This window comes from Symphalangus syndactylus, chromosome 2 (genome assembly GCF_028878055.3).
Source record: "Symphalangus syndactylus isolate Jambi chromosome 2, NHGRI_mSymSyn1-v2.1_pri, whole genome shotgun sequence".
NCBI lineage: Eukaryota > Metazoa > Chordata > Mammalia > Primates > Hylobatidae > Symphalangus > Symphalangus syndactylus.
Genome location: NC_072424.2, coordinates 86,702,373 through 86,726,867, shown reverse-complemented (window position 1 = coordinate 86,726,867; position 24,495 = coordinate 86,702,373). Strand labels below are relative to the sequence as shown.

General features: G+C 41.0%; 1 protein-coding gene across 8 annotated transcripts in view; it reads right to left on the bottom strand.

Moving 5' to 3' along the window:
- ARMC2 (armadillo repeat containing 2) overlaps positions 1 to 24,495 on the bottom strand; it is a 126,626-nt gene that overhangs the window by 65,730 nt on the left and 36,401 nt on the right. For all 8 annotated transcript variants that reach the window (XM_055260752.2, XM_055260780.2, XM_055260769.2 and 5 more), the window contains 3 exons: positions 14,620 to 14,696; positions 9,372 to 9,470; positions 4,433 to 4,608 (listed from right to left, as the gene is read on the bottom strand). In XM_055260752.2, coding sequence (XP_055116727.2) covers positions 4,433 to 4,608; positions 9,372 to 9,470; positions 14,620 to 14,696 — 352 coding nt within the window. The remainder of the gene's footprint in view (positions 1 to 4,432; positions 4,609 to 9,371; positions 9,471 to 14,619; positions 14,697 to 24,495) is intronic.

Below are 24,495 nucleotides of genomic sequence, written 5' to 3'. Positions count from 1 at the left end.
AATATTAGGGAATAGTTCATTAAATTGTGGGACATCAATACTATTCATATTAAGCAGTCACAAAAAAGCATAACTGTGAACATTATGTCTAAAAAGGGAAACATTTATAACCTATTATTAGATGGAAATAATATGTGCCCTCATTGCAAAGGTGTAAAAATGTATTTGTAGGAATAAGGTCATCTGAACAAAAAATTATTTGTTTGAAAAGGATGGCATATAGGTGATTAGTTTATTATTAAAAACTATCTTTAAAGTTATTTAATTATTTTTTGAGATGGAGTTTCACTCTTCTTCCCCAGCTTAGTGTGCAAGGGCGTGATCTTGGCTCATTGCAAGCTCTGCTTCCCAGGCTCAAGTGATTTTCCTGCCCCACCCTCCCAAGTAGCTGGGATTACAGGCACATGCCACCATGACTGGCTAATTTTTGTATTTTTAGTAGAGACGGGGTTTCACCATGTTGGCCAGGCTGGTCTCGAACTCCTGACCTCAAGTGATCCACCCACCTTGGGCCTCCCAAAGTGCTAGGATTACAGGTTTGAGCCACCATGCCAGACTACCACATTTCTCTCTCTCTCTCTTTTCTTTTTTTCAGAGACAGGGTCTTGCTCTTTCACCCAGGCTGGAGTGCAGTGATGCCGCCATCACAGCTCACTGCAGCCTTGACCTCATGGGCTCAATCAACTCTCTTGCCTCAGCCGCCAGAGCAGCTGGGACTATAGGCATGTGCCACCATGCCTGGCTAATTTTTTCAACATTTTGTAGAGATGTTGCCCAGGCTGGTCTCAAACTAGCAGGCTCAAACAATCCTCCCACCTCAGCCTCCCACATTTTATTAATGAGTTTTCAGTTACTTTAAAAAAACATAATAGGATCTGTCAGGCATATTTGTTAAGTATTTGTTCTGTGTTTGATCCACAGGTATTTACTGGCATCTGATGTGTACCAGGCACTGTGCTGCTCACTGCAGAAGACACCAAGACGGCCACGGTCAGCCCCCAGCTGGAGGGGCCTGGGGAGGGGAGCACTGCCTGTGGGGCAGCTTCTGCATACCCTCCCGCACTAGGCCACTTACAAAAGTTATTCCGGAAATTTGGTGTTGTCGTTCCCATTTTGCACTTGAGGAGTGCGTGCCTCAGATAGGTCACAGAACCATCTCGGCATCACCTGGGCATGTATTAGGAATGCAGAATCTCAGGCCCCACCCAGCACTACCGACTCAGAATCTGCATTTTACAAGATCCCCAGGGGATGCATGTGCACAGTGAAGTCTGGGAAACACTGTTGTGGAAGCCTCAGAAACGGTAACACATGGCAGAATGGAGATTCCTTCTGTTCCCAGGAGGAAAACAGGAAATGGGAACCTTAATAAATGTTTAATGATTAGGTATTTAAAATAATATTGTTTAAAACCCCCCAGAAAATAAGCGGGCTTAAGAAAACAGAAGAACATTTCTATATTGATGGAAATATATATTATTCCTAATATTTGGGAATATATTTGAATTGGTTGACTATCTTCTACTAGATTGTGAGTCCTTGAGGTCAAATCACAATTTATTACTCTTTCTATATGTAGTATGTAAGATGTGTTCCATACTTAATAAAACTTCATGAAAAAAATGAATACAACTCACTTTGCTTTTCCCCAACAAATCTTACATTTTTAGTAAAAAGTGGCAAAGGAAAACAAAACAAAACAAAACCTTGTATCAGAATTTTCATTAAAACAATAAGAAGAAAAAACAAAAAAGAAAACAAAGAAAAAAGACAACCACAATTTCCAGGCCTGCTATAATGTCAATTTACACTCAGAGCAAATTTGTACCGCTTCTCCATTGTTAACCATAAAATTATGACTTTAAGACATGAAAAGATAATAAAATCTTACACTTATGCAAGGGATGTAGACGATCTTATTTTAAAAATTCCCCGTTACTCTCCCTTTCCTTTGCTCTGTTTTATTTTTCTCCCTTAGCTCTCATTATCTCCTTTGGTACCTGCTGTGTTTGCTGTCTGTCTGCCCTGCTACAGTGGCAACCCCAGAGGCAGGAGCTAGTTTATTCACTTGTATTCCCAGTGTCAAGAAGAGTCTGTGGCCAGGTGCGGTGGCTCACACCTGTAATCCCAGCACTTTGGGAGGCCAAAGTGGGAGAATTGCTCAAGGCTAGGAGTCTGAGACCAGCCTGGGCATCATAGCGAGACCCCAATTCTATAAAACATTTTTTAAAAATTAGCCAGGTGTGGTGGTGCATGCCTGTGGTCCTAAGCTCCTTGGGAGGCTGAGGCAGAAGGATCACTTGAACCCAGAAGTTTGAGACTGCAGTGAGCTGTGATCTCGCCACTGTACTCCAGCCGTGGGTGACAAGAGCGAGATCTTGTCTTTAAGAAAAAGAAGAGTCTTGGCACAAAGTAGGTTCTTGTGGTAGGGTAGTTTTCTTCTTATGTTAAAAACAGTAGTTTATTCTATTTAAAGTAAATTTGGCAAATTAAAGTAAGAAAAGTTTAAAATCACTCATAATAGTACCACTATATAGCATCACAGTTGGTATTGGTATTTCTTTTCTTTTTTTACCCTGTACATAGGGCGCTAGATTTTTTCCCTCCTAAATATAGTCACATTCATACTGTATATATTTGTTTGTACTCCTTTAAAAAATCTTAATATAGTAACATTTAAGTTTATATAATTTTGTATATTATTTTGTAAGAGTTTTTGACACAAAGATTAAAATTAAGACGACTGTCTGGAAAACTTTCATTTGCCAGTATTTGCCAATAAATAGGCAGAGAGAAGTTGTGAAAAACTTCTTAGTCCAATATAGCTTTAGTTTTTGCTGATTTTTTCTTCTTCAACAGTTCTTATGATGTAGTCTTTTAACATTTTACATAGAAACGCATCACCAAGGCCTAAGCTAAACAAGATCTTGTCTGGAATGTTACAGGAGATCCAGGCAGTAGATGGGAAGTTGGCCTTGATGGATTTGAAGGTCCCTTCTGAACTGCTGGTTCTGTAGCTAGTCAGAAGGCAAACCTACCCAGCTCTGCACTCTGGAGTTTAGCCTAGCATCTTGCTCCTGATTCAGCAAGGCTGTCAATGTCACCAAGAGGGCTTTATCTAATCATATGTTTAGTTCAAAACATGTTCACTGCCTGGCAGATCACTTAGCCTTTTGCCCTAAAATAGTTAAATTTGTGCCATATATATAATTAATTTGAATGACACCATCAATAACCGAAATCATATTTACTCTGCGAAGCACTAAAATAATTCATGTTCCTTCCTTCCTCCTTCCTTTCCTTTTTTCTCCTCACTCTTTCTCTCTTTCTTTGGCTTGGTATGGAACGAAATGTCTAGGATCCAGATTAAAATAGCAAAGGCAATCTTTGGGCAGCTGCTGTACCACCAGAGCCCTGGAGTGAAATCACTATTTCAAAGAAGTATTGCTTTCTTGACCACATATCACAATTTTTAAAAAGAGAGTTAATAGTTTGACAGCTGAGTAAGAATGTAGCCTCCCCCGATATTACATAGATATATGCTCAGAAAATTCTGTTTTATGAAATACTTCATTATCAGAATAAGAAAAGGTGGCATCCTTATTAACTAATAGCAAGTATGCCAACACTTACCTTCACTGTGTACTGTAAGATTTTAAATTCTGTAAATTATGGGGTGTTAGCACAAAGCTTGTACTTGTATGAAACCAAGAAAACAAGGCTTCATTCATTTGTTTTAGCGGCTCTCTTAGAACATTCTATAATAATTGTGGCTTATCTTTTGGTTCCAACTGTTTATGGCTGTGACAACAAAGTGCACCCCTCAAACAGTGATATCATTTTGTTTGAGACAGAGTTTCTACAGACTCTTTTTTGGTGTCTGGCCTTATCTTCTCACACCTTGTGAATGCCTTCTATGACCACTGAGGTACCTTCCTGTGACCACACGCAGCTGTTTTTCGGTTTCACACCGGTTCCTAAAGCACCTGGTTTATTATGACTGTGGCCTAAATTACTTAGTTATTTATTAAATCATATGACAGAATCAAGCATCCAAGAGAAACCACTGCCTGTACCATCTGCTACTGATCTCCAGTCAAGTTATTTGAGCAACCATTTTGAACATATTTGCCTACAGTTATTTCTTTTTCTTTCTTGCCTTTCTCTCCCTCCTTCTTTTTTTTTTTTTTAACTTAGTTGCAGTCCAAAAACGTTGAGTTTCTTTGAACATTTTCTATGTACTCAGCCTTAGTTCCTTAGATAATACTTCCTAGTCAAATTCTGAGATGTCAGTTTATTACCTTAATTTTTTTTCCAAGATGCTAAACAAATACACTGCATTTCTAATATTCTTTGTAATATTTACAAATAAAGCATTAAACAAAGCTTTTATGTGATATAGTCTACTAGACCAGAGGAAAGAAAAACTTACTGCTAGAATTATTTTTGCAAGTTTAAGGCTGAGCGAGTCTGAACCAACATCAACTAGTTTACATAGGGTCTTCAGGAGAACACTTCTTCTCTTAAATTTATTTCCGAGCATGTTTCCTTCCTCTAAAGCACGATGAAGTTGTGTGCAAGCAGCACAAACTGTTTCAAGGTTTTCTTCTGTCAGAGCAAAAAGAGTAAAGCAACACTTACCAATTAAGGTTAAGTTTCCAAGTGTGTCAAACACAGACAGTGTGAGTAAAAACCCCGTAATTATTTCCTTGGATATCTTCAAATTCCTGAACTCTATTTTTTTATTTTCTTATCACTTCCATCTACCTGATTTTTTTCATCCCTTTGATCCATCTCCTACTATGTTGACTTATTGCTTATCAGTCATTAGCTTATCTAGAATACACAGTCTTTCAAAGAGGTATTGAAGAATGGGACTGCTACCTGCTTCAGTTGGCCTCCTTTACTCCAGACGCCCTCCACCTCAGCCCGCGCTCTGCTCAGTCTCACAGACGCATGCCACTTGCATCTTGACCTTCAATTCTTTTTTGCATAGTTCTGCTGGCCTAAAATGTTCTCCATAACCCTCATTCCTACTGTTTTTGGTCCTTTGAGGCTCTGTTTATGTTGTAGCTGCTTCAGAAAAGATGCACTATTCCACATTCAACAAACATTACCTTAGGTTAATTATTTTTCATGTACATATGTGTGTGTGTTGTGTTATATGACCAGTGCCCTCAAATAGATGTCACACTAAGTGAGCCAGTCTTACATATCTTTCTATCAACAGCACATGGTACAGTGAGAATACTGTATAGAATACTGTATATAGCATAACTTCACACGTATTCATTTTCTAATATATCTGTTGACAAAAACAATGATCAGTATTTTCCTATGAGAACAATGCTCATCATCTAAGAAATGAGGGTTCTAATAGAACAAAAGCCTGAAATGTCACAGAATCCACCATTATCTGGAGGTGGTTATTAGAAAACAGGAGAATAAAAAGATTTTTGTAAATCCAGCACTTTGGGAGGCTGAGGTGGGAGGGTTGCTTGATGCGAGGATCAAGGCAAGCCTGGGCAATACAGCAAGATCCTACTTCCAAAATAAAATAAAATAAAAAATAAAATTAAAAAAAGGAGAAATATTTTAGTTAGGAAACAGGGAGATCTTGAACCTTTCATCTTATAATTATGATTGTGAGGAAAGTAATATATATATTTTTTTGAGAGGGAGTCTCACTCTGTCACCCAGACCGGAGTGCAGTGGCGCATTCTTGGCTCACTGCAACCTCCACCTCTCGGGCTCAAGCAATCCTCCTGCCTCAGCCTCCTGAGTAGCTGGGACTCCAGACGCGTGTCACCACGCCTGGCTAATTTATTTTTGGTAGAGATGGGGTTTCACCATTTTGCCCAGGCTGGTCTCAAACTCCTAATCTCAAGTGATCTGCCTGCCTTGGCCTCCCAAAGTCCTGGGATTACAGGTGTGAGCCACCACACCCAGCCTAGGAAAGTAATTTTTGAAAGTGGTAGCCACACTAATTGGCATACAAAGAAGAAAAATAGCACAAAAAAATGGAACATGAGGGGAAATAAAATAATCTAATATATTCTGTTGAATAATATTATCTCTGATAGATTCCTGCATGAAATTTAAAAGTAGGAAACCAATCTTAAATAAATACCATAATGTGCTCTTAGAAGCCCACATAGAGGAAGTGTGTGCCTGCAGAAGGAAGTGACTCAGGCCATTTTTAGCTCTTTTCAACAATAACATCTAAGAAAAAATTTTAAACCTCAATAGCTAAGTAACCTTCAATGTCTTTTGGTTATGCCCTTAAATGAATGAACTGATGGGAAATGACTTAGCTTAACTTTAAATAAAGGGAAAAACCTGAACTCCTATTGTATGAAACACTTGTGTTTTGTTGTTTTATTCTTCTGTGACTGGCAGTTTCTTTACAAACCCTAAGTCCAGGCTCTGGGCCACTCATTGGCAGTGGGTGGTCCTCAAAGTATTTTTCTAAGACTTCCTTCCACAAACTCTTCAGCCTGGTAGGTTCTACTCAAGAATACTTGTTTTTAGCTTTAAAAAGGGGTTAGAAAGAAAGGCTCAAGGGTCAAATTTTAAACTATTGCTCAAATCAATCCTTTATACCAAATAGTTTGTTATAAATGCTCTATAGCTTCAAAAGACAACTTGAATCTACAAACTATCAAGATTTGCAAGGGGCTAAATCTAGTGGGTAAAAGTTTGATGTGTAACAGAGAGTAACATAATCTCAGAGTAACTTCTATCCCCAAGATATGTATTCATTACAAAGGAAAGAATAAAAACCTGACAGTGGGTACAGCTGTGGGACACCACCAGCAACAGAACGCATCAGCATCGTGTACTCCTGGCAGGAGGTGCTGAGAGGGACACAGCAGCACTCATGTGCTCTGCCTGCCCAAGATGCTAACCTGGAGCTCATCACAGGAAAACATCAGACAAACCCAACTTGCGGGACAGTCTGTAAAATATTCCTCAAATACATCAAGATCATGAAAGAGACGTGACAAATGATGAGAAGTTGTGATCCGGGCTTTTATTTTTTCTATAAAGGAAATTATTGGGACAAATTGGCAAAATTTGAGTAAGATTTTTATAGTATTGTATGGTAATTTCCAGATATATAAGAGAATGCTTTTGTTTCTAAGAAATACATGCCAGCCGGGCTCAGTGGCTCACACCTGTAATCCCAAAACTTTGGAAGGCCGAGGCAGATGGATCACTTGAGGCCACAAGTTTGAGACCAGCCTGGCCAACATAGCAAAATCCCATCTCTACTAAAAATACAAAAAATTAGCAGGGTGTGGTAGTGCACATCTGTCATCCCAGCCACTCAGGAAGCAGAGGCACAAGAATTGCTTGAACCTGGGAGATGGAGGTTGCAGTGAGCTGAGATCGTGCCACTGCACTCCAGCCTGGGCAACAGAGCAAGACTCTGTTTCAAAGGAAAAAAAAAATTAGGCCAGGTGCGGTGGCTCATGCCTGTAATCCCAGCACTTTGGGAGGCCAAGGCAGGTGGATCATAAAGTCAGGAGTTTGAGACCAGCCTGGCCAAGATGGTGAAACCCCCATCTTTACTAAAAATACAAAAAAATTAGCCAGGCATGGTGGCGGGTGCCTGTAGTCCCAGCTACTCAAGAGGCTGAGGCAGGAGAATAGCTTGAACCTGGGAGGCGGAGGTTGCAGTGAGCCGAGATTGTGCCACTGCACTCCAGCCTGAGTGACAGAGCGACCCTCTGTCTCAAAAAAAAAAAAAAAAAAAAAAAAAAAAATCCTTCTTTCCTGTAGGAAGGCTTCCTATAAGAAAGGCCTTCACAATACTGACTCAGTGTCCCCATTCAATGTTTTGCAATATATTTTCTTGTGTAACCCTTACCCAGACTCGTTCTTCTCATTAGTGTTTGCAAGTATCTCCTGAAATAAAGGGCCCAAAGCTAACGTGGCACACTAAGATAAGGGTGAACATGGTAACTCTAGAGGGGAAAAAGTCATCACATTCATATCCTTAGGACTTTGGGCTACAGAAGCCTTTCGAGATAACCTTATCTCCACCTCGTCTGGCAGGTGAGAACACTATTGCACACAGAGTCTAGGTGACTCCTCATGGCCATATGCTTAGTGAGTAGCAGCACCGGGACCAGAACCCTGTCCAGGGCTCCCACATTAACCATGAACACAGCCAAGCACCAATGGGGAGCAGAGGAGGGGTGAGGTCATTTGAACTTTTCAGTAATCAGGTCTTTTGCAGCAAGTCCCTGTTTGGTTGCTGGGGAGGATTCACTTACCCTGCTTCTCTTAGAGCATCTTCCTGTGGCTACCAAGCTGGTTTGCTCATCAACAACTCCTAGCAAAGCCTTACTGTGCACTGTGTGCCAGGCCCTGGGCTTTCCCTATGGCTATGACCACTGCTCCAGAGGAGCCTGGTTAACTTCAGAAAGAGAATCCTTGAGGAGCTAGCTGCAAAGAGGGAGAAAGTGGAGGGCCATCCCATGACACGCTTTCCCTACCCTTGCAGGGACCCATCGATCGTGGGCCTTCACTTCTGGGGCAGTTCAGAGCGCAAGGGTGGGACACATCCCAGGCCATTTCCCATCTGTGGGTGGCATTCCTGACAGATGTGCTCCCTTCAAGAGAGTAGGACAGCCGGGCGCGGTGGCTCACGCTTGTAATCCCAGCACTTTGGGAGGCCGAGGCGGGCGGATCACAAGGTCAGGAGATCGAGACCACGGTGAAACCCCGTCTCTACTAAAAATACAAAAAATTAGCCGGGCGTGGTGGCGGGCGCCTGTAGTCCCAGCTACTCGGAGAGGCTGAGGCAGGAGAATGGCGTGAACCCGGGAGGCGGAGCTTGCAGTGAGCCGAGATCGCGCCACTGCACTCCAGCCTGGGTGACAGAGCGAGACTCCGTCTCAAAAAAAAAAAAAAAAAAAAAAAAAAAGAGAGTAGGACATATACCAGTCGGACCAAGGAAACCACGGGCACACCTGTCAAGGACGCCAGTTTATGAGACTCAGCTTCCAAGCCTGAAATCTGTTTTAATCTTTTACTTTCTTGAGTATGAAGAGCCACCTGAGAGAGGTTAAACCAGCATTTCCTTGGGCAAAGGAAATGATAATTAATTTATATTACAAAGGAAGTTTTAGAAGTTGGCTCTCTTGGTGCATTTAAAGCATAATCTTACTAAAAATTATGTGTGCATGTAATATTTAACACACACAGTGTAAATAAATAGATGACTTCATTTGTTTTTGAACATGTTCATAGAAATGATAGTGAAAACTTACTAAAAATATCAGGGCAATGGGGAACACATAAATAACTACAGGTATTTTTTAAAAAAAACAAAAACGGTTTTTTGTTTGTTTGTTTTTTACCCTTTGCTAATTCATGCAAAATCGGTACAATCCTTGTATTCCAAAAGACTTCATCTACTTCTATTTCTGCGTCCTTTTCTTGCAGGTCAGCTTTTGGGACTGCAAAAGAAATCCAGAACAGGAGAAAAAGCTATGAAAAAGGAGTTGTCATGAAGCATGGTCAAAAGCCTTTACTATTCATCACTACAATTAAAAAACTAGAGAATTAAATTACCTTTTGCTCCCCAAGCCTATTTCTCATTAGAACTACAGGTCTTCTAATCAAATTACCCCAAATTAAACTCAGACTGGATAATGTAAAAAAGTCAGAACTTTAAAATATGATCTGGTCACTTCATAAAGTAGTAAGCTTTGTAAATACTGATTAACTGTCAGTAAGGCAAAGAGTTTTGAGTACATTTTTACTTAAACTTATCCCTCTGTAATGTAGAATAGATAACTATGGATATGTAAAGAATAAGGATTTTAAAAATGTGTAATGAAAAATTTTCTAAAAGGGAGACCTAAAATGACTTTCTTTTCTATAGAAATAAAATGTCCACACTAACATGGGGCCAGTAGCATTAATGCCAAGTGATTTTGTGTGGTGTAGCAGAAAAGCCCGGGCCTTGGGGACTGACAAATCTCAATTCAAATCCCAACTCCATTATGGACATGGTGAGTGATGGGGTCCAGTTTCTTATCCTTCATGAGTCTCTGTTTCCTCATCAGCAAAACAGAATATTTGCCTTCAAGGGTATAAGAATTAAAAGACATGGTATAGGTAAAGCTGAGCTCAGTGCCAAGCCTTTAGCAATATACAGTATATAACTAATTTCATTTCCCTGATTAAACAAGCATACAAACAGGTTATCACCCCTGCAGTATCTCATGCCTGTGTGATACTACCAAGCCATCAAGAGTAGATGCTGCCTGTGAATATGGGTTGTAGGGAATAGCAACCATTGACTGTGTACTCTAGATGCAAGAGGCCTCCATTTCATTTTTGCAGTAACACTATGAGGAGGTTCCCAAACTGTCCCCATTTTGCAAGTGAAGAAAGTGGAGCCCAGGTGTATTAATTATCTGCCCAGGGTCATATAGCTCCCCAGCCTCTGCACTTGACCTCAAAACTATGCTGACTTGCAGCAAACTAGTCGACTAAAGGGTAACATTTGGGGGAAAATGTAACTCATATTAGAAACTGTAAATTATGATTATATTTCACACAGGCAGTATCTCAAGATCTAAAACACTGACTGTAGCTGGAGGTGGTATTGCTGTGCTGAGGCATTACTGAACAGTCCTGAGATGTGTTCCTCAGTCTCCCTTCTCTGAAGACCACCACTTAAGTCCTTTATCTGACACTTGGTCTACATCAAGTCAGGGAGTCCACGCCCTCTCGGGGCAGGGTGGGCCTGGTACCAATTAAGTGTTCACACAGAAGTTGCCTGGACCCTAAAAATGTCACACAAAGAGTTAGAAATCAGGAACAATCAGAAGGTGAGAGGTTGGAAGAGAGAGAGAAGAGACAGAGAAAGACAGAGAGACAGACACAGAGAGAGGAGCAAAAGGGTATATGGCCCATGTATTTTCAGATTACTTTAAACAAAGGACAAGTTGAGCAGGAGGCCTATTAATAGCACAGATTCGGAGTCACCAACTGGGTTTGAATCCTAGCTCTGCCACCTACTAGCTGGTTGACTATAGGCAAATTGCTTCACCTCTCTTCTGTAAAATGGGGTAACAATGGTTTTCTCTAAATATTGGGATTAGGATTATTAATTTCTTTTATGTGCTCTTCTGTATTTTCCAATGCCTCTAATGCATTCTTATTTTTCTTGAAGAGAAAAATATATACAACACATATTGAATGTGTGTAATACCTTAGTAAATATCCATATTAATCTTTTTTAATATTAATATGGATTAAAATAAAATTTTATGCATCAAGAAATCCAATAAAGTCCCTTGATGATTACCTGTGAAAATAGCAGAGAAATCCATAGATAACACATAATGGCATATATTTAAAAATTCATTTGAATTCAGAGATGTATTTGAATTCTGAAATGAATCCTCAAACCATCAAATGGTGCTGATGTCACCCAGGAGAAGCAGGGACGCTGTACAATCTACCTATCCCACCCAACACACAGGCCTTCCCGTTATACTACATGCTAGAAATGGCCACTCCCAGTTGCAGCAAGTCTAGGCTTGCCTTTTATCAACCCTTCCCACTGCCAAGAGCAGCTGACCCACACAGGGCATCCAAGATCACCTAAGCAGCAAAAGTAAATAGAAAGAGGTTGTCAACAAAGCTATTATTAAACACTTGTAGTGCAGTAAATAGCCTTAATAGCAAGGTTTCAGATAATCTATCTAACCCAATGCAAGACTTCACCATCAGATACTAAATTGAATTGTCTTTAGGACAAATTAGTCCACATCAGTACAGATTCACAATCCCTTATCCAAAACCTTTGGAATCAGATGTGGTTTGGGATGCAGGAACATACGGATTTTAGAAAGTCAATATGTTATACACATTGCATATTACATACCACCTCTGTAAGGTCTTCTGCGGCAGCACCCTGTAGCAGAATATATGAATATTCACAAAACCAAGACTCTAACTGACTTCCCATCAGGCTCAGGGATTCTGGAACTACAGATAGTTTGTAGACTACCATCTCAATCTTTTGGGTCATTGTTTTTATGAATCTGCCTTAACTTTGATAATTGATGGATATGGATTCTAAAAGTAAACATGAATATTCAAGTAATACAAAAAACATAGTTGCTCATATTTGTGGATAACTAACCTATTCAAAGTCCAAAGTATATAAAAAATAAAATAAAATCAACATTTATCAAGGCAAGTGAAAGCCAGAAAATAAGTCAGGTGAGTTATTTAGTTGACACATATTTATGACACACTTAAATTTACTAGAAACCAGACTTTGAGTCCAATAAGTTCAAGTCTGCATTTTTTACCTCCTATGCAATATGCTGCTTAATAGAGAACTTCTATGAGAAACCATGACTATCAATCTGTTTTTTCAGGACAAATAAAATGGATAACTTATTCACCTCAGAAAGAGCTGAATTATAGGGGTGAATCAGAAATCACAGAACAATTTATTTAACCCTCACGGGCCCTTCTGAATGTTTCTGAGATTTGCTTCTTCTCAGAACCGAAGTTACTCAGTCACTGGTATGAGGGTTTCCTTCCAACCCTCTCCCAGGAATTTCAAAGGGCACAGCCTTTCCACCTCTTCACTCACGCTGGACCTCCTCCTGCCTCCATTTTATACACAATCCCTGAGTTACTCTAGAAAATGAAGCATGGAGTCACATAATTGCTTTTTAAGATACACACAGACACATAAATAATAATAAGGATGTCTCAATCTTGGGCAACAATCTAATATTTTAGAAAGCACTTTCATCTAGGTTCACAGTTTGCTAAATATAAACATTATGATTCAACAGGAAATTGGGTAAGTCAAGCAAAAATTTCAGCACGTTTTTGAAGATTTTGCTGTCTCAGTGGTTATAGTTGTTAACCACAGCTTTGAGTTCTGGACACAAAAACCTGACACAATGTTTGGATTGGCTGATGTTTTTAGCACGTAAATGTAAAATCCTTAGCAACTATGCTGGCTCAGAAATTAGTATATCTAAGATTTTCCTGAGTAAAGAAATTTCCAATGGCACAGAAGTCATTTTATTGATAAAAAACTAAGTTTTGAAGATAAGAATTTTAAAAATCTACTATTTAGCATTGTAAAATCTCATGGGTACAAAAATATATGAAGAATATAACAGACATCAGTGTATCCCACACTAATTTGGTCAGATATTAACATTTTGCCATATTTTTATCCTTTTGCTTATTTTAAAGAAATGAAACATTACATGCAGGCTCCCTGCATCCATTCCCCTCCTCCTCTCCCTCTAGGGGTTACCACCATCCTAAATCCACTGGTTACTATGATTACACTTCACATGCTTACCACATGGCTGTGTATCTATAAACAATATATGTCTTTGCTTTTGCAACTTGTTTCATCTCATATTATGTTTGTACTGAATTTACTCAATATTACAATATTACAAAAGCCCATGAGTTCACTTTTGTGTGAACATGTAACATGTATATTCTATTCTAACATGTAACAACTATATTCTATTGCATGAATACATTTTGTATCATTTCTAGACTGTGGTTTATATTGTTACATATTTTCTCAATTCAACAGTTTAAAGGCCCAAAGGACGGTCTTAACAAAGTTAATATAGTTTCATTTAAGTGAGCAATTATCTTTTTTTTTTTTTTTGAGATGAGTCTCTCTCTGTCGCCCAGGCTGGAGTGCAGTGGCGTGATCTAGGCTCACTGCAAACTCCATCTCCCGGGTTCAAGTGATTCTCCTGCCTCAGCCTCCCAAGTAGTTGGGACTACAGGTGCCCCACTCCCTCCCACCATGCCTAGCTAATTTTTGCATTATTATTATTTTTTTGGTAGAGACGGGGTTTCACAATGTTGGCCAGGCTGGTCTTGAACTCCTGACCTCAAGTGATCTGCCTGCCTCAGCCTCTCAAAGTGCTGGGATTACAGACGTGAGCCACCATGCCCAGCCAAGCAATGCCTTGAACTCAAGTTTTGAACCCAAGAACTATGTTAATGTCAAGTTTTGCAACTTTCCAAATGCTTTTACTAAATGATTTCTATAAAACCATTAAGACTGTCATCTAGGCCAGGAACGGTGGCTCACCCCTATAATCCCAGCACTTTGGGAGGCTGAGGCAGGTGGATCACGAGGTCAGGAGATTGAGACCATACTGGCTAAAATGGTGAAAGCTTGCCTCTACTAAAAATACAAAAAATTAGCCAGGCGTGGTGGCGGGCGCCTGTAGTCCCAGCTACTCGGAGAGGCTGAGGCAGGAGAATGGCGTGAACCTGGGAGGTGGAGCTTGCAGTGAGCTGAGATTGTGCCACTGCACTCCAGCCTGGGCGACAGAGCAAGACTCCATCTCAAAAGAAAAAAAGACTGTCATCTATAGATGTTTGAGGCATCAGAGTTGGGTAGTGGTAAGATGGTAAGATTGTATGAATATAATAAAAATGTATAAAAATAAATGTTGATTTGTGATCAAATTGGACAAACTTCCTGAAGTTTTCAGTGGCCAACATAGATACCTTCAGTGCAAACATTTTTCCTTCAAGTGGAGATGCTGTAGATGAAGGAGTGTGGGGACCCCTCACCTGCTTTGGTTTGCAGCCTGCTCAGGTCTGAGCTACTGGGGCGTGATGAGGCCCTTGCATGTCTCTTCCCCTGATCCCTAGGAGGAATACATAAAACACTCAGCGCAAACATGAAAACACTTCTAATTTTGTAAATGACAAGAGTCTGCTATATACAGTTTCTTATTTATTATTTTGAGATAGGTCTCACTCTGTCACCCAGGCTAGAGTACAGTGGCGCTGCAATCATAGCTCACTGCAGCCTCAAACTCCTTGGCACAAGTGATCCTCCCACCCCAGGCTCCCGAGTAGCCAGAACTACAGGCACATGCCACCATGCCTGGTTACTTTTAAAAAATATTTTGTAGAGACAGGTTCTCACTATGTTGTTCAGGCTGGTGATTCCTGGTCTCAAGTGATCCTCCTGCCTCAGCCTTCCAAAATGCTAGTATTATAGGAGTGAACCACTGTGCCCAGCCAATATAGTTTCTGAAGAAACCATCGAGAATTGTTTATAAGGTGGGGTTTGGTGCTCTATATGTGGTTTTTTTTTGGTTTTGTTTTTGTGTTTTTGAGATGAAGTCTTGCTCTGTTGCTCAGGCTGGAGTGCAGTGGCGCAATCTCGACTCACTGTGACCTGCCTGAGCCTCCCCAGTAGCTGGGACTACAGGCACATACCACCATGCCCGGATTATTTTTGTATTTTTAGTAGAGATGGGGTTTCGCCATGTTGGCCAGGCTGTTCTCAAACTCCTGACCTCAGGTGATCTGCCCGCCTCGGCTTCCCAAAGTGTTGGGATTACAGGCATGGGCCACCACCCCTGGCCTCTATATGCTGCTTTAATTTACCTTTGATTTCCCAGTAAGATTTATCTTTTTAAAACAAGTCATATTTGCCTAAGAACATGAAATACAGTTACTAGAAAGAATAAAAAATCCAGTTTACTTTGCAAATCAAAACAAAATTGGTTAAGAATATATACCACAAGGGGTCACTGTTAGAATAAGAAAGAACTCTGGGATGCTTGGATTATAAAAGCCGAGCCTTTGGGAGCTGGGAAAGACCTCTGTCTCTTTTTCTCTCTTCCTCCCTCCCCCCATCCCTGCAGATAAAGAAACTGGGTCCCAGCTGGCCAGATGTGCCCAAGGTCACACAGTAAAGACAGATTTGGAACTTAGGTCTCATAATTTACAAATTCGCTTCTCTTTCCACTACATAAAAATGTGCCCTGATTCCATTTTTAAAATTAAATTAATATTCTCTGAAAATATTTATTTTTAGAAATATTTTAAACATTAAAAAACTGAAAATAAATTTGGACAGTCCCCAGATGATAAATATTTTGTATTCCAAATAAAAGAGCAGTGGCTGACCAATAGCAGGATTATATGCTCAGGTTTTTAAAAAGTTTTATTTAATGTAGAGAACATCTCTGAAGGATACAGCTTCTCTTTAGCCAGAGCTGACACTTAGAAGTACTTACTTTTAAATATATGCACAAAATTCCAACGTAAAAAAACACCAAGAGAAGAAGAGTGCAAGTTTTATATCAAAATTTCTTTTTGGTCATCGAATATAATAGTTGTTCCAAAAAACTCACAAAGAAGGCTTATACATGTGATAGTAGTCCCTGTGGACATCTGTATGTGCCTGTGGCTTCTCCTTCCTGTGTAGTGAGCCCCTCAGTGACTATGCTATGTTGCAGCTTAGCCCTTGGCCTTTCCTACCGCCCTGAAGATTAGCTTCTCCAAATACCATTTTTTACTTCATAAATATGTTCCCCCCACCTTTTTTTTTTTTTGAGATGGAGTTTCACTCTTGTTGCCCAGGCTGGAGTGCAATGGCACGATCTCAGCTCACGCCAACTTCCACCTCCCAGGTCCAAGGGATTCTCCTGCCTCAGCCTCCCAAGTAGCTGGGATTACAGGCGTGTGCCACCACGCCTGGCTAATTTTGTATTTTTAGTAGAGACGGGGTTTCTCCATGTTGGTCAGGCTGGTCTCAAACTCCCAATCTCAGGTGATCTGCCCACCTCGGCCTCCCAAAATGCTGGGACAACAGGTGTGAGCCATGGCGCCCACCAGCTACCCCCACTTTTTTTTTAAATACTTAACACTTCCTTTAATCATAAAATAGGAAAAAGATGAAGTCAATTTTCCAAAAATTGTCTAATTAATATTCAGAAACAACTGCTTTATTTGTACATAATAAAAATACATGATAGCAAATGTTACTAGCCAATCGAAAATGGCTATGGGGACAGGGACCTCTCAAAGAAGGCAGAAATAAAAGAATCAACTCTGCGAAAAGGTAAAATACCAAGTTTGTCAGGGCGTGGAGCCAAGGAAGTTCTCATATTTATCACTCCTAGAAATAACAAGAAGGTTTGAGACTAGGGACAAGGCCTTCCTTTCAACACATACACCTGACCTACATAACTATTAAAATCAAGCAAGATACTTTTCAACTAATGGGCTTCCAAAGTCACTGGTCCACTCTCCCTGAGGTCATGGTCAGTGATGAGGTTGCCTACATAAATACCACACGCATGTATCCCCACTTCTAGGGGGAAAAATGAAGTGTCCTTCTTATATGCAAATGCTCAGCAGTGCTGGTTCTCCCACTTCTCAAGAAGAGCACAGAACTAATTAACTCAAGATGGATTAAAGACTTAAACGTAAGACCTAAAACCATAAAAACCCTAGAAGAAAACCTAGGCAATACCACTCAGGACATAGGCATGGGCAAGGACTTCATGACTAAAACAAAAGCAAAGGCAACAAAAGCCAAAATTGACAAATGGCCATCTAATTAAACTAAAGAGCTTCTGCACAGCAAAAGAAACTATCATCAGAGTGAACAAGCAACCTACAGAATAGGAGAAAATTTTTGCAATCTACTCATCTGACAAAGGGCTAATATCCAGAATCTACAAAGAACTCAAACAAATTTACAAGAAAAAAACAACCCCATCAAAAAGTGGGTGAAGGATATGAACAGACACTTCTCAAAAGAAGACATTTATGTGGCCAACAAATATATTTTAAAAAGCTCATCATCACTGGTCATTAGAGAAATGCAAATCAAAACCACAATGAGATATCATCTCACGCCAGTTAGAATGGCGATCATTAAAAAGTCAGGAAACAACAGGTGCTGGAGAGGATGTGGAGAAATAGGAACGCTTTTACACTGTTGGCAGGGGTGTAAATTAGTTCAACCATTGTGGAAGATAGTGTGGCGATTCCTCAAGGATCTAGAACCAGAAATACCATTTGACCCAGCGATCCCATTACTGGGTATATACCCAAAGGATTATAAATCATTCTACTATAATGACACATGCACACGTATGTATATTGCAGCACTGTTCACAACAGCAAAAACTTGGAACCAACCCAAATGTCCATCAATGATAGACTGGATAAAGAAAATGTGGCACATATACACCATGGAATAGTATGCGGCCATAAAAAAGGATGAGTTCATGTACTTTGCAGGGACATGGATGAAGCTGGAAACCATCATTCTCAGCAAACTAACACAAGAACAGGAAACCAAACACTGCATGTTCTCACTCATAAGTGGGAGTTGAATAATGAGAACACATGGACACAGGGAGGGGAACATCACACACTGGGGCCTGTCAGGGGGTGGGGGGCTAGGGGAGGGCTAGCATTAGGAGAAATACCTAATGTAGATGATGGGCTGATGGGTGCAGCAAACCACCATGGCACATGTATACCTATGTAACAAAACTGCACGTTCTGCACATGCATCCCAGAACTTAAAGTATAATTTTAAAAAAAGTAATAATAATGTTAGAAATAAAAAAGAGCACAGGACTGGTATTAACTGCTGTTCTACATGATCTTTATGGTGTGGTGGCTATATGTAGGCTCTGAAGCCAAGCTGCCTGAGATTGGGTCCTGGATCTAACTTTTATCGGCATTGTGATCTTGGGCGAACTACTTAGCTTTGGTTTCCTCATCATTAAATTTTTATTTTAAATAGAGATGCGGGGCTTGCTATGTTGACCAGGCTAGTCTAAAACTCCTGGTCTCAAGCAATCCTCCCATCTCGGCCTCCCAAAGTGCTAGGACTACAGGTGTGAGCCACTGCTGAGCCTGGCTTCCTCATCTTAAATTGAATGCAATGACTCTGCTTAGTACAGTGACGGGCGTTGGAAGAACTTAATAAACAGATTAATTTTCTCCTTCCTTATGAGTCAATAATCACTTGTCTAAGCAGTCCAGAGCCAAATCTTATTGAGCTAAAGAATGTGCATGGCATTGCCCTGATGAAGTTTAAAATCTACTCCCAGGAACTAAAGAACCACTGTTTTTTAATGGAAAAGTCCAATAGAGTTGTTAATAAAGTACTACAATGTGAAACTCAACAGACTGTAAGAACTAGAGGGTGCTAAGAAGGAAGTGATTAGTAAGTGGGAGAAGTGGACCACAAAATGGGCCTTAAAAGAATAAAAGTTGGCCGGCATGGTGGCTCACGACTGTAATGCCACCACTTTGGGAGGCCTAGGTGAGACGATCACTTGCGCCCAGGAGTTCAAGGAGTTCAAGACCAGCCTGGGCAATATGGCAAGACTTTCCTTCTAAAAAAAATTTAAAGCTATCTAGCATGGTGGCACACACCTGTAGTCCCAGCCACTTTGGAAGCTGAGGCGGGAGGATCGCTTGAGCCCAGAAGGTCGAGGCTGCAGTGAGCTGTGATTGTGCCACTGCATTCCAGCTTGGGTGAGAGTGAGACCCTGTCTCAAAAATAATAATAGGCAGGGCGCGCTGGCTCACACCTGTAATCCCAGCACTTTGGGAGGCCGAGGCAGGCGGATCGCCTGAGGTCAGGAGTTCGAGACCAGCCTGGCCAACGTGGTAAAACTCCATCTCTACTAAAAATACAAAAATTAGCCAGGCATGGTGGTGGGCGCCTGTAATTCCAGCTACTTAGGAGGCTCAGGCAGGAGAATCGCTTGAACCCAGGGGGCAGAAGTTGCAATGAGCCGAGATTGCATCATTTCACTCCAGCCTGGGTGAAAGAGCAAGACTCTACCTCAAAAAATAATAATAATAAAAGAATAAAAGTTAAACCAGCAAATGACAACACTACTCTCAAAAGGGGAATAGCATGAGTGAAAATAAAGACAGGCACAAGCAGCCTGATACTGAGAGCAGGGGATAAGTGCCCAGGGCAAGTAAGACAGTCACAGAAGGTTTCTATGGGTTTACTCAACCCACACTGTGGGTTGAGTAAATGAACCTGATTTGACAGGCAATAAGGAATTGTCATAGGTTCTTACACAAGGAAGTGATGGGATTTGGGGGTGTGCAATGACAAGAGGATTTAGGAGACTTGGAGAGAAGGAACAAGGACTAATCTGAGGGTGACAGTGGAACTAGAGAAGAAGGAACACATTCAAGAGGTTCCATAAGTCAAGGGTTAACAGGATTTCAGGCAGAGGAAATAACAGAATGTAGCCATGGAGGAACAGGATAGCAGGGGAAGCCTACCAGGGTTTCCACACAGCCATAGAGCTGAAGTCCCACAGTAAGACTGAATGGGGAAGAGAGGCATCAAGAAAAGAAAATCACTCCGTTAAGGAGAAAAGGAAGAATAGATGGACTTACATACTCAACAGAAATCCGTTTCTTTGTAAATTCTGCTCATTGGTCTTGGTTCTACTAATTGGAACTGCATGAAACAAATCTTTATTCTTTTTCTTCTTGATAATCCTGCACATATTTAAAGATGTTGCATCCCCCACATAAAGTCATCTCCTATGGTTTAAATCCCATGGTTCAACCACTTATAGCTGTGTGACCTCGGGTAAGTTTTGGTTTCCTCATCTGTATAAGGGGGTGATAAATAACACTATCCCCCAATGTGAGACTGTTGTGAGGACTAAATGATAGGATGTGCAATTGCTTGGCACAGTTCCAGGCACATGGTAAATAATACATGTTTACTATTATGGCTGTGGTTGTCACTGATGTCATCAGCAAACTCCTCCAGTCCCTTCAATTGTTCCTCACATGATGAGGTTTCAAATCTCTTCCAGGACACTCAGTTACTCGAAGTGAGTGTTCGCTTGTCTGGATCCCTTTTAAAGTCTGGAACCCAGCACTCAGCCAAAGGTAGTATGGCTTGAGGACAGAGAGGAGATGTTCTAAGTAACGCTGCAGCCTAAAATGACATTAGCGGTTTGGTGGTCACATCACAGTGGTGGGTGTCTCTAATCTTTTCCTGCGTGTGCACTAAGGCAGATTTTCCCATCCAGGTTGGGCCTTTGCTCCTTCTTCCTAAATTCCACAGTGCTGCATTTGGCAAAGCATTCCTGCCTATCAGATGTTTTTGGATCTTAATTCAGTCATCCAGCAAAATTGTTCTTCCTAGTTTCCTGTTCCGTATTATTAAAGACTGTAATTAAATTTTTTTGCAATGATTTTTCATGTACCAAAAATAATTTCAGAAGTTATTTCTTAAAGCTCCTCTGTGAAATTCTTTGTAGACGCAGATTGGCACTGTTTTGTTCTTTAGGAGATCTTAATTGACAAATAACAAAAACCTAATTTTAATGGATTTAAACAATAAATGGAACTTATTGACTCACATAACCTGAATGTGGACAGGTAGGATGGGTTTCAGGCAGGGTGCAATCAGGCCTTTGGCCGCATCTTTCTGCGATTCTCTCAGCTCTGCCCTTCCCTCAGTTCCAGCTGTAACCAGGTTGGAGTTTTCTGATGAAAGCAAAATGGGTCCGGCATTCCCAGGCCTCTCTTCCTCAGCCCACATGTTTAAAAGCAAAAGCAAAGTCTTCTCTTGCAATCAGTGAGGAGGGTCCTACGTTTCACTCTGAACAGCCAGAACCAATCTGTGGCTATGGCAGTGCTACACACGGACCGACTTGAGTTACCACTGCCCATCCATGAGTCAATCATGTGGACAATATCTACTTTTGGACCACATGCACCCCAAAGAAATACAAGTATATTTCTTTAAAAATACTATAAAATTAGCCAGGCATGGTGGCTTATACGTGTAACCACAGCACTTTGGGAGGCTGAGGTGGGCGGAGCACTTGAGGTCAGGAGTTCAAGACCAGCCTGGCCAACATGGTGAAACCACATCTCTACTAAAAATACAAAAATTAGCTGGGGGTGGTGGCGTGTGCCTGTAATCCCAGCTACTCGGGAGGTTGAGGCAGGAGAATCACTTGAGCCTGGGAGGCGGAGGTTGCAGTGAGCCAAGGTCACACCACTGCACTCTAGCCTGGGCAACAGAGTGAGACTCTGTCTCAAAAAAAAAAAAAAAAACCTATAAAATTCAGACTTTGCTATAATTCTGACAGTTCTTCTAATTATTATGACTAAGGTTCTTTAGTCAGAGGTCAGCAAGCTTTTTCACTAAAGAGCTAGATAATATATATTGCATACTTTGTGGGCCAAGTGGGAAAATCCAGGTACTACGTGGTTACATTTGTAACCATTTAAAATGTAATGATTTAAAAAAGTGTATAAACCATTATTAGCTCAAGGGCTGTAAAAAAGAAAAACAAAACAAACAAAAACCAGATGGATGGCCAGATTTGGCTCCTAGGCTGTAGTTATTTTGTTTGTTTGTTTGTTTGTTTTTGAGACGAGTCTCGCTCTGTTGCCCAGGCTGGAGTGCACTGGTGTGATTTCTGCTCACTGCAACCTCCACCTCCCAGGCTCAAGTGATTCTACTGCCACAGCCTCCCAATTAGTTGGGATTACAGGCATGTGCCACCACACCCAGCTAATTTTTGGATTTTTAGTAGAGATGGGGTTTCACCATGTTGGCCAAGTGGGTCTCGAACTCCCAACCACAGGTGATTCGCCCACCTTGGCCTCCCAAAGTGCCGGGACTACAGGCATGAGCCACCGGACCTGGCTGGCTGTAGTTTGTTTATTCCTACTTTGGAGGAATAACTAAACAAATATTAAGAAGTAGATTAAATAGGATTTGAAATGTTTAAAAAGTCAATAAATTTATTTCCATTTTGGAAAAAATGACATGTAAGGAAATTGTAAAGGATGCTTATGGATAAGAGAAAATTTAGCAACTTTTGAACTAAACTTATCCTTGCCATAAGAAAAAGACACTTCGTTTTTCAAACTAGATTCAAGTTGTGTAGGTTCAAGGCAGGTAGTAAACGTTTCAGGCTTTGTGGCCACACAGTTTCTGTCATAAGTATTCAACTCTTGCTGCAGTGTGAAGATGGCCATGGACAATAGGTAAATGATGAGTGTGGCTGTGTTCCAATACAGTTTATTTACAAAAACAGGCAATGGGCTGGATTTAGCTCATGGGCCTTAGTTTGCTGATCCTGCTTTATAGTCTCTTCCATACTTCGACAGCAATTTGGTAATGCCAACAGAGGGGTGGACAATGGAGGGAGGGTCCCCTCAGCATGTTTCATAGCCTAAAGCACCAGATATACAGTTTCCAGACAGATTATTACTTTTTCTTTCTTTTTTTTTTTTTTTGCGATGGAGTCTCACTCTGTCACCCAGGCTGGAGTGCAGGGGTGCGATCTCAGCTTACTGCAACCTCTGCCTCCTGGGTTCAAGCGATTCTCCTGCCTCCTCAGCCTCCCAAGTAGCCGGGACTACACCTGGCTAATTTTTTGTATTTTTGGTAGAAATGTGATTTCACCATGTTGGGCAGGCTGGTCTTGAATTCCTGACCTCGGCCTCCCAAAGTGCTGAGATCACAGGTGTGAGTTACCGTGTCCAGTCAGATTATCACTTTTTCTTAATTACTAAACTTAAAACATTCTACTTAAACAGCTTTACACAAACACTTGAAATTAAAGGACATGGTTTTAAAGGGATGTCTGTAAGATCAAAATTTTAAGAAAGTCCTCCAAGGTACTTAATAGTGTTGGCTTGGGCACAAAACTAAAATACATACACACACACACACACACACACACACACACCCCTTGGCACCTTTTTCAATAATCAGTAACTGGTTATTATTAAAGTTCTATATATATATATACACGATGAGATATATTGCTTTGTAGCTATCCATGTTAGCTTAACTTAGTTAACCTTAAATTCCCCTAGCTTAAAGGCTCATGGTTTCATACTCCCCTTAATATTCAAAGCCCCACAGTTTCAAGGCACTGCATGTGAAAAGCCCTTGTAACTTGTCAGTGCTGTATCTGTGAGGACTTCATTCAGTACAGGGAGCAGCGGCTGTGATTGGCCTCTTCTGCAGCATGCTACTGTGTTAACCAGTGCCATGCAGGGTTCCATCTCTGCTTTCCATTCTGAATGCCCTGGTGCCATGCTCCCTTCACACCTTATGCTAGAACTGCTACAACAGCTTCCCAATGGCTTCCTTTGTCCCAGGCTCCCCTCTCCCCATTCATCTTTCACATAACTGACAGCAAAAGTCACCTCTCAGTGGTGCACCTTTATTTAAACAATGGACCCACATACCCGGGAGTAGCATTGAAGGCCATCTGTCATGTGTCCCTAACTTCTCTTCCAGACATGCTGCTCAGCACTATGGCTTGCAGCCTCAGGATGCCTCCTGCCACTGCCACGTCAAATCCCACTTCTGGCTTATGCTGCTCCTTTAGCTAAGAACACAGTGCTCCATCCCTCATGAAAATGCACCCCTTCAAACTGCACCTCCAAATCCCAACTACTCTAGGAATTTTCCCTTGATCCTCAAGTCAGAATTAGCTGCTCTGACCTCTAAACTCTCAGTATACCTTCTTTCAGTTCCCCTTTCATTCCTCCAGCATTTGAATTCATCTTTGAACAGTGCTTCTAGACCTTGTGTGTGCATTCAAAGCACTTGCAGATCTTATAAAAATGCAGATTCTAATTCGGTAAGTCTGGGGA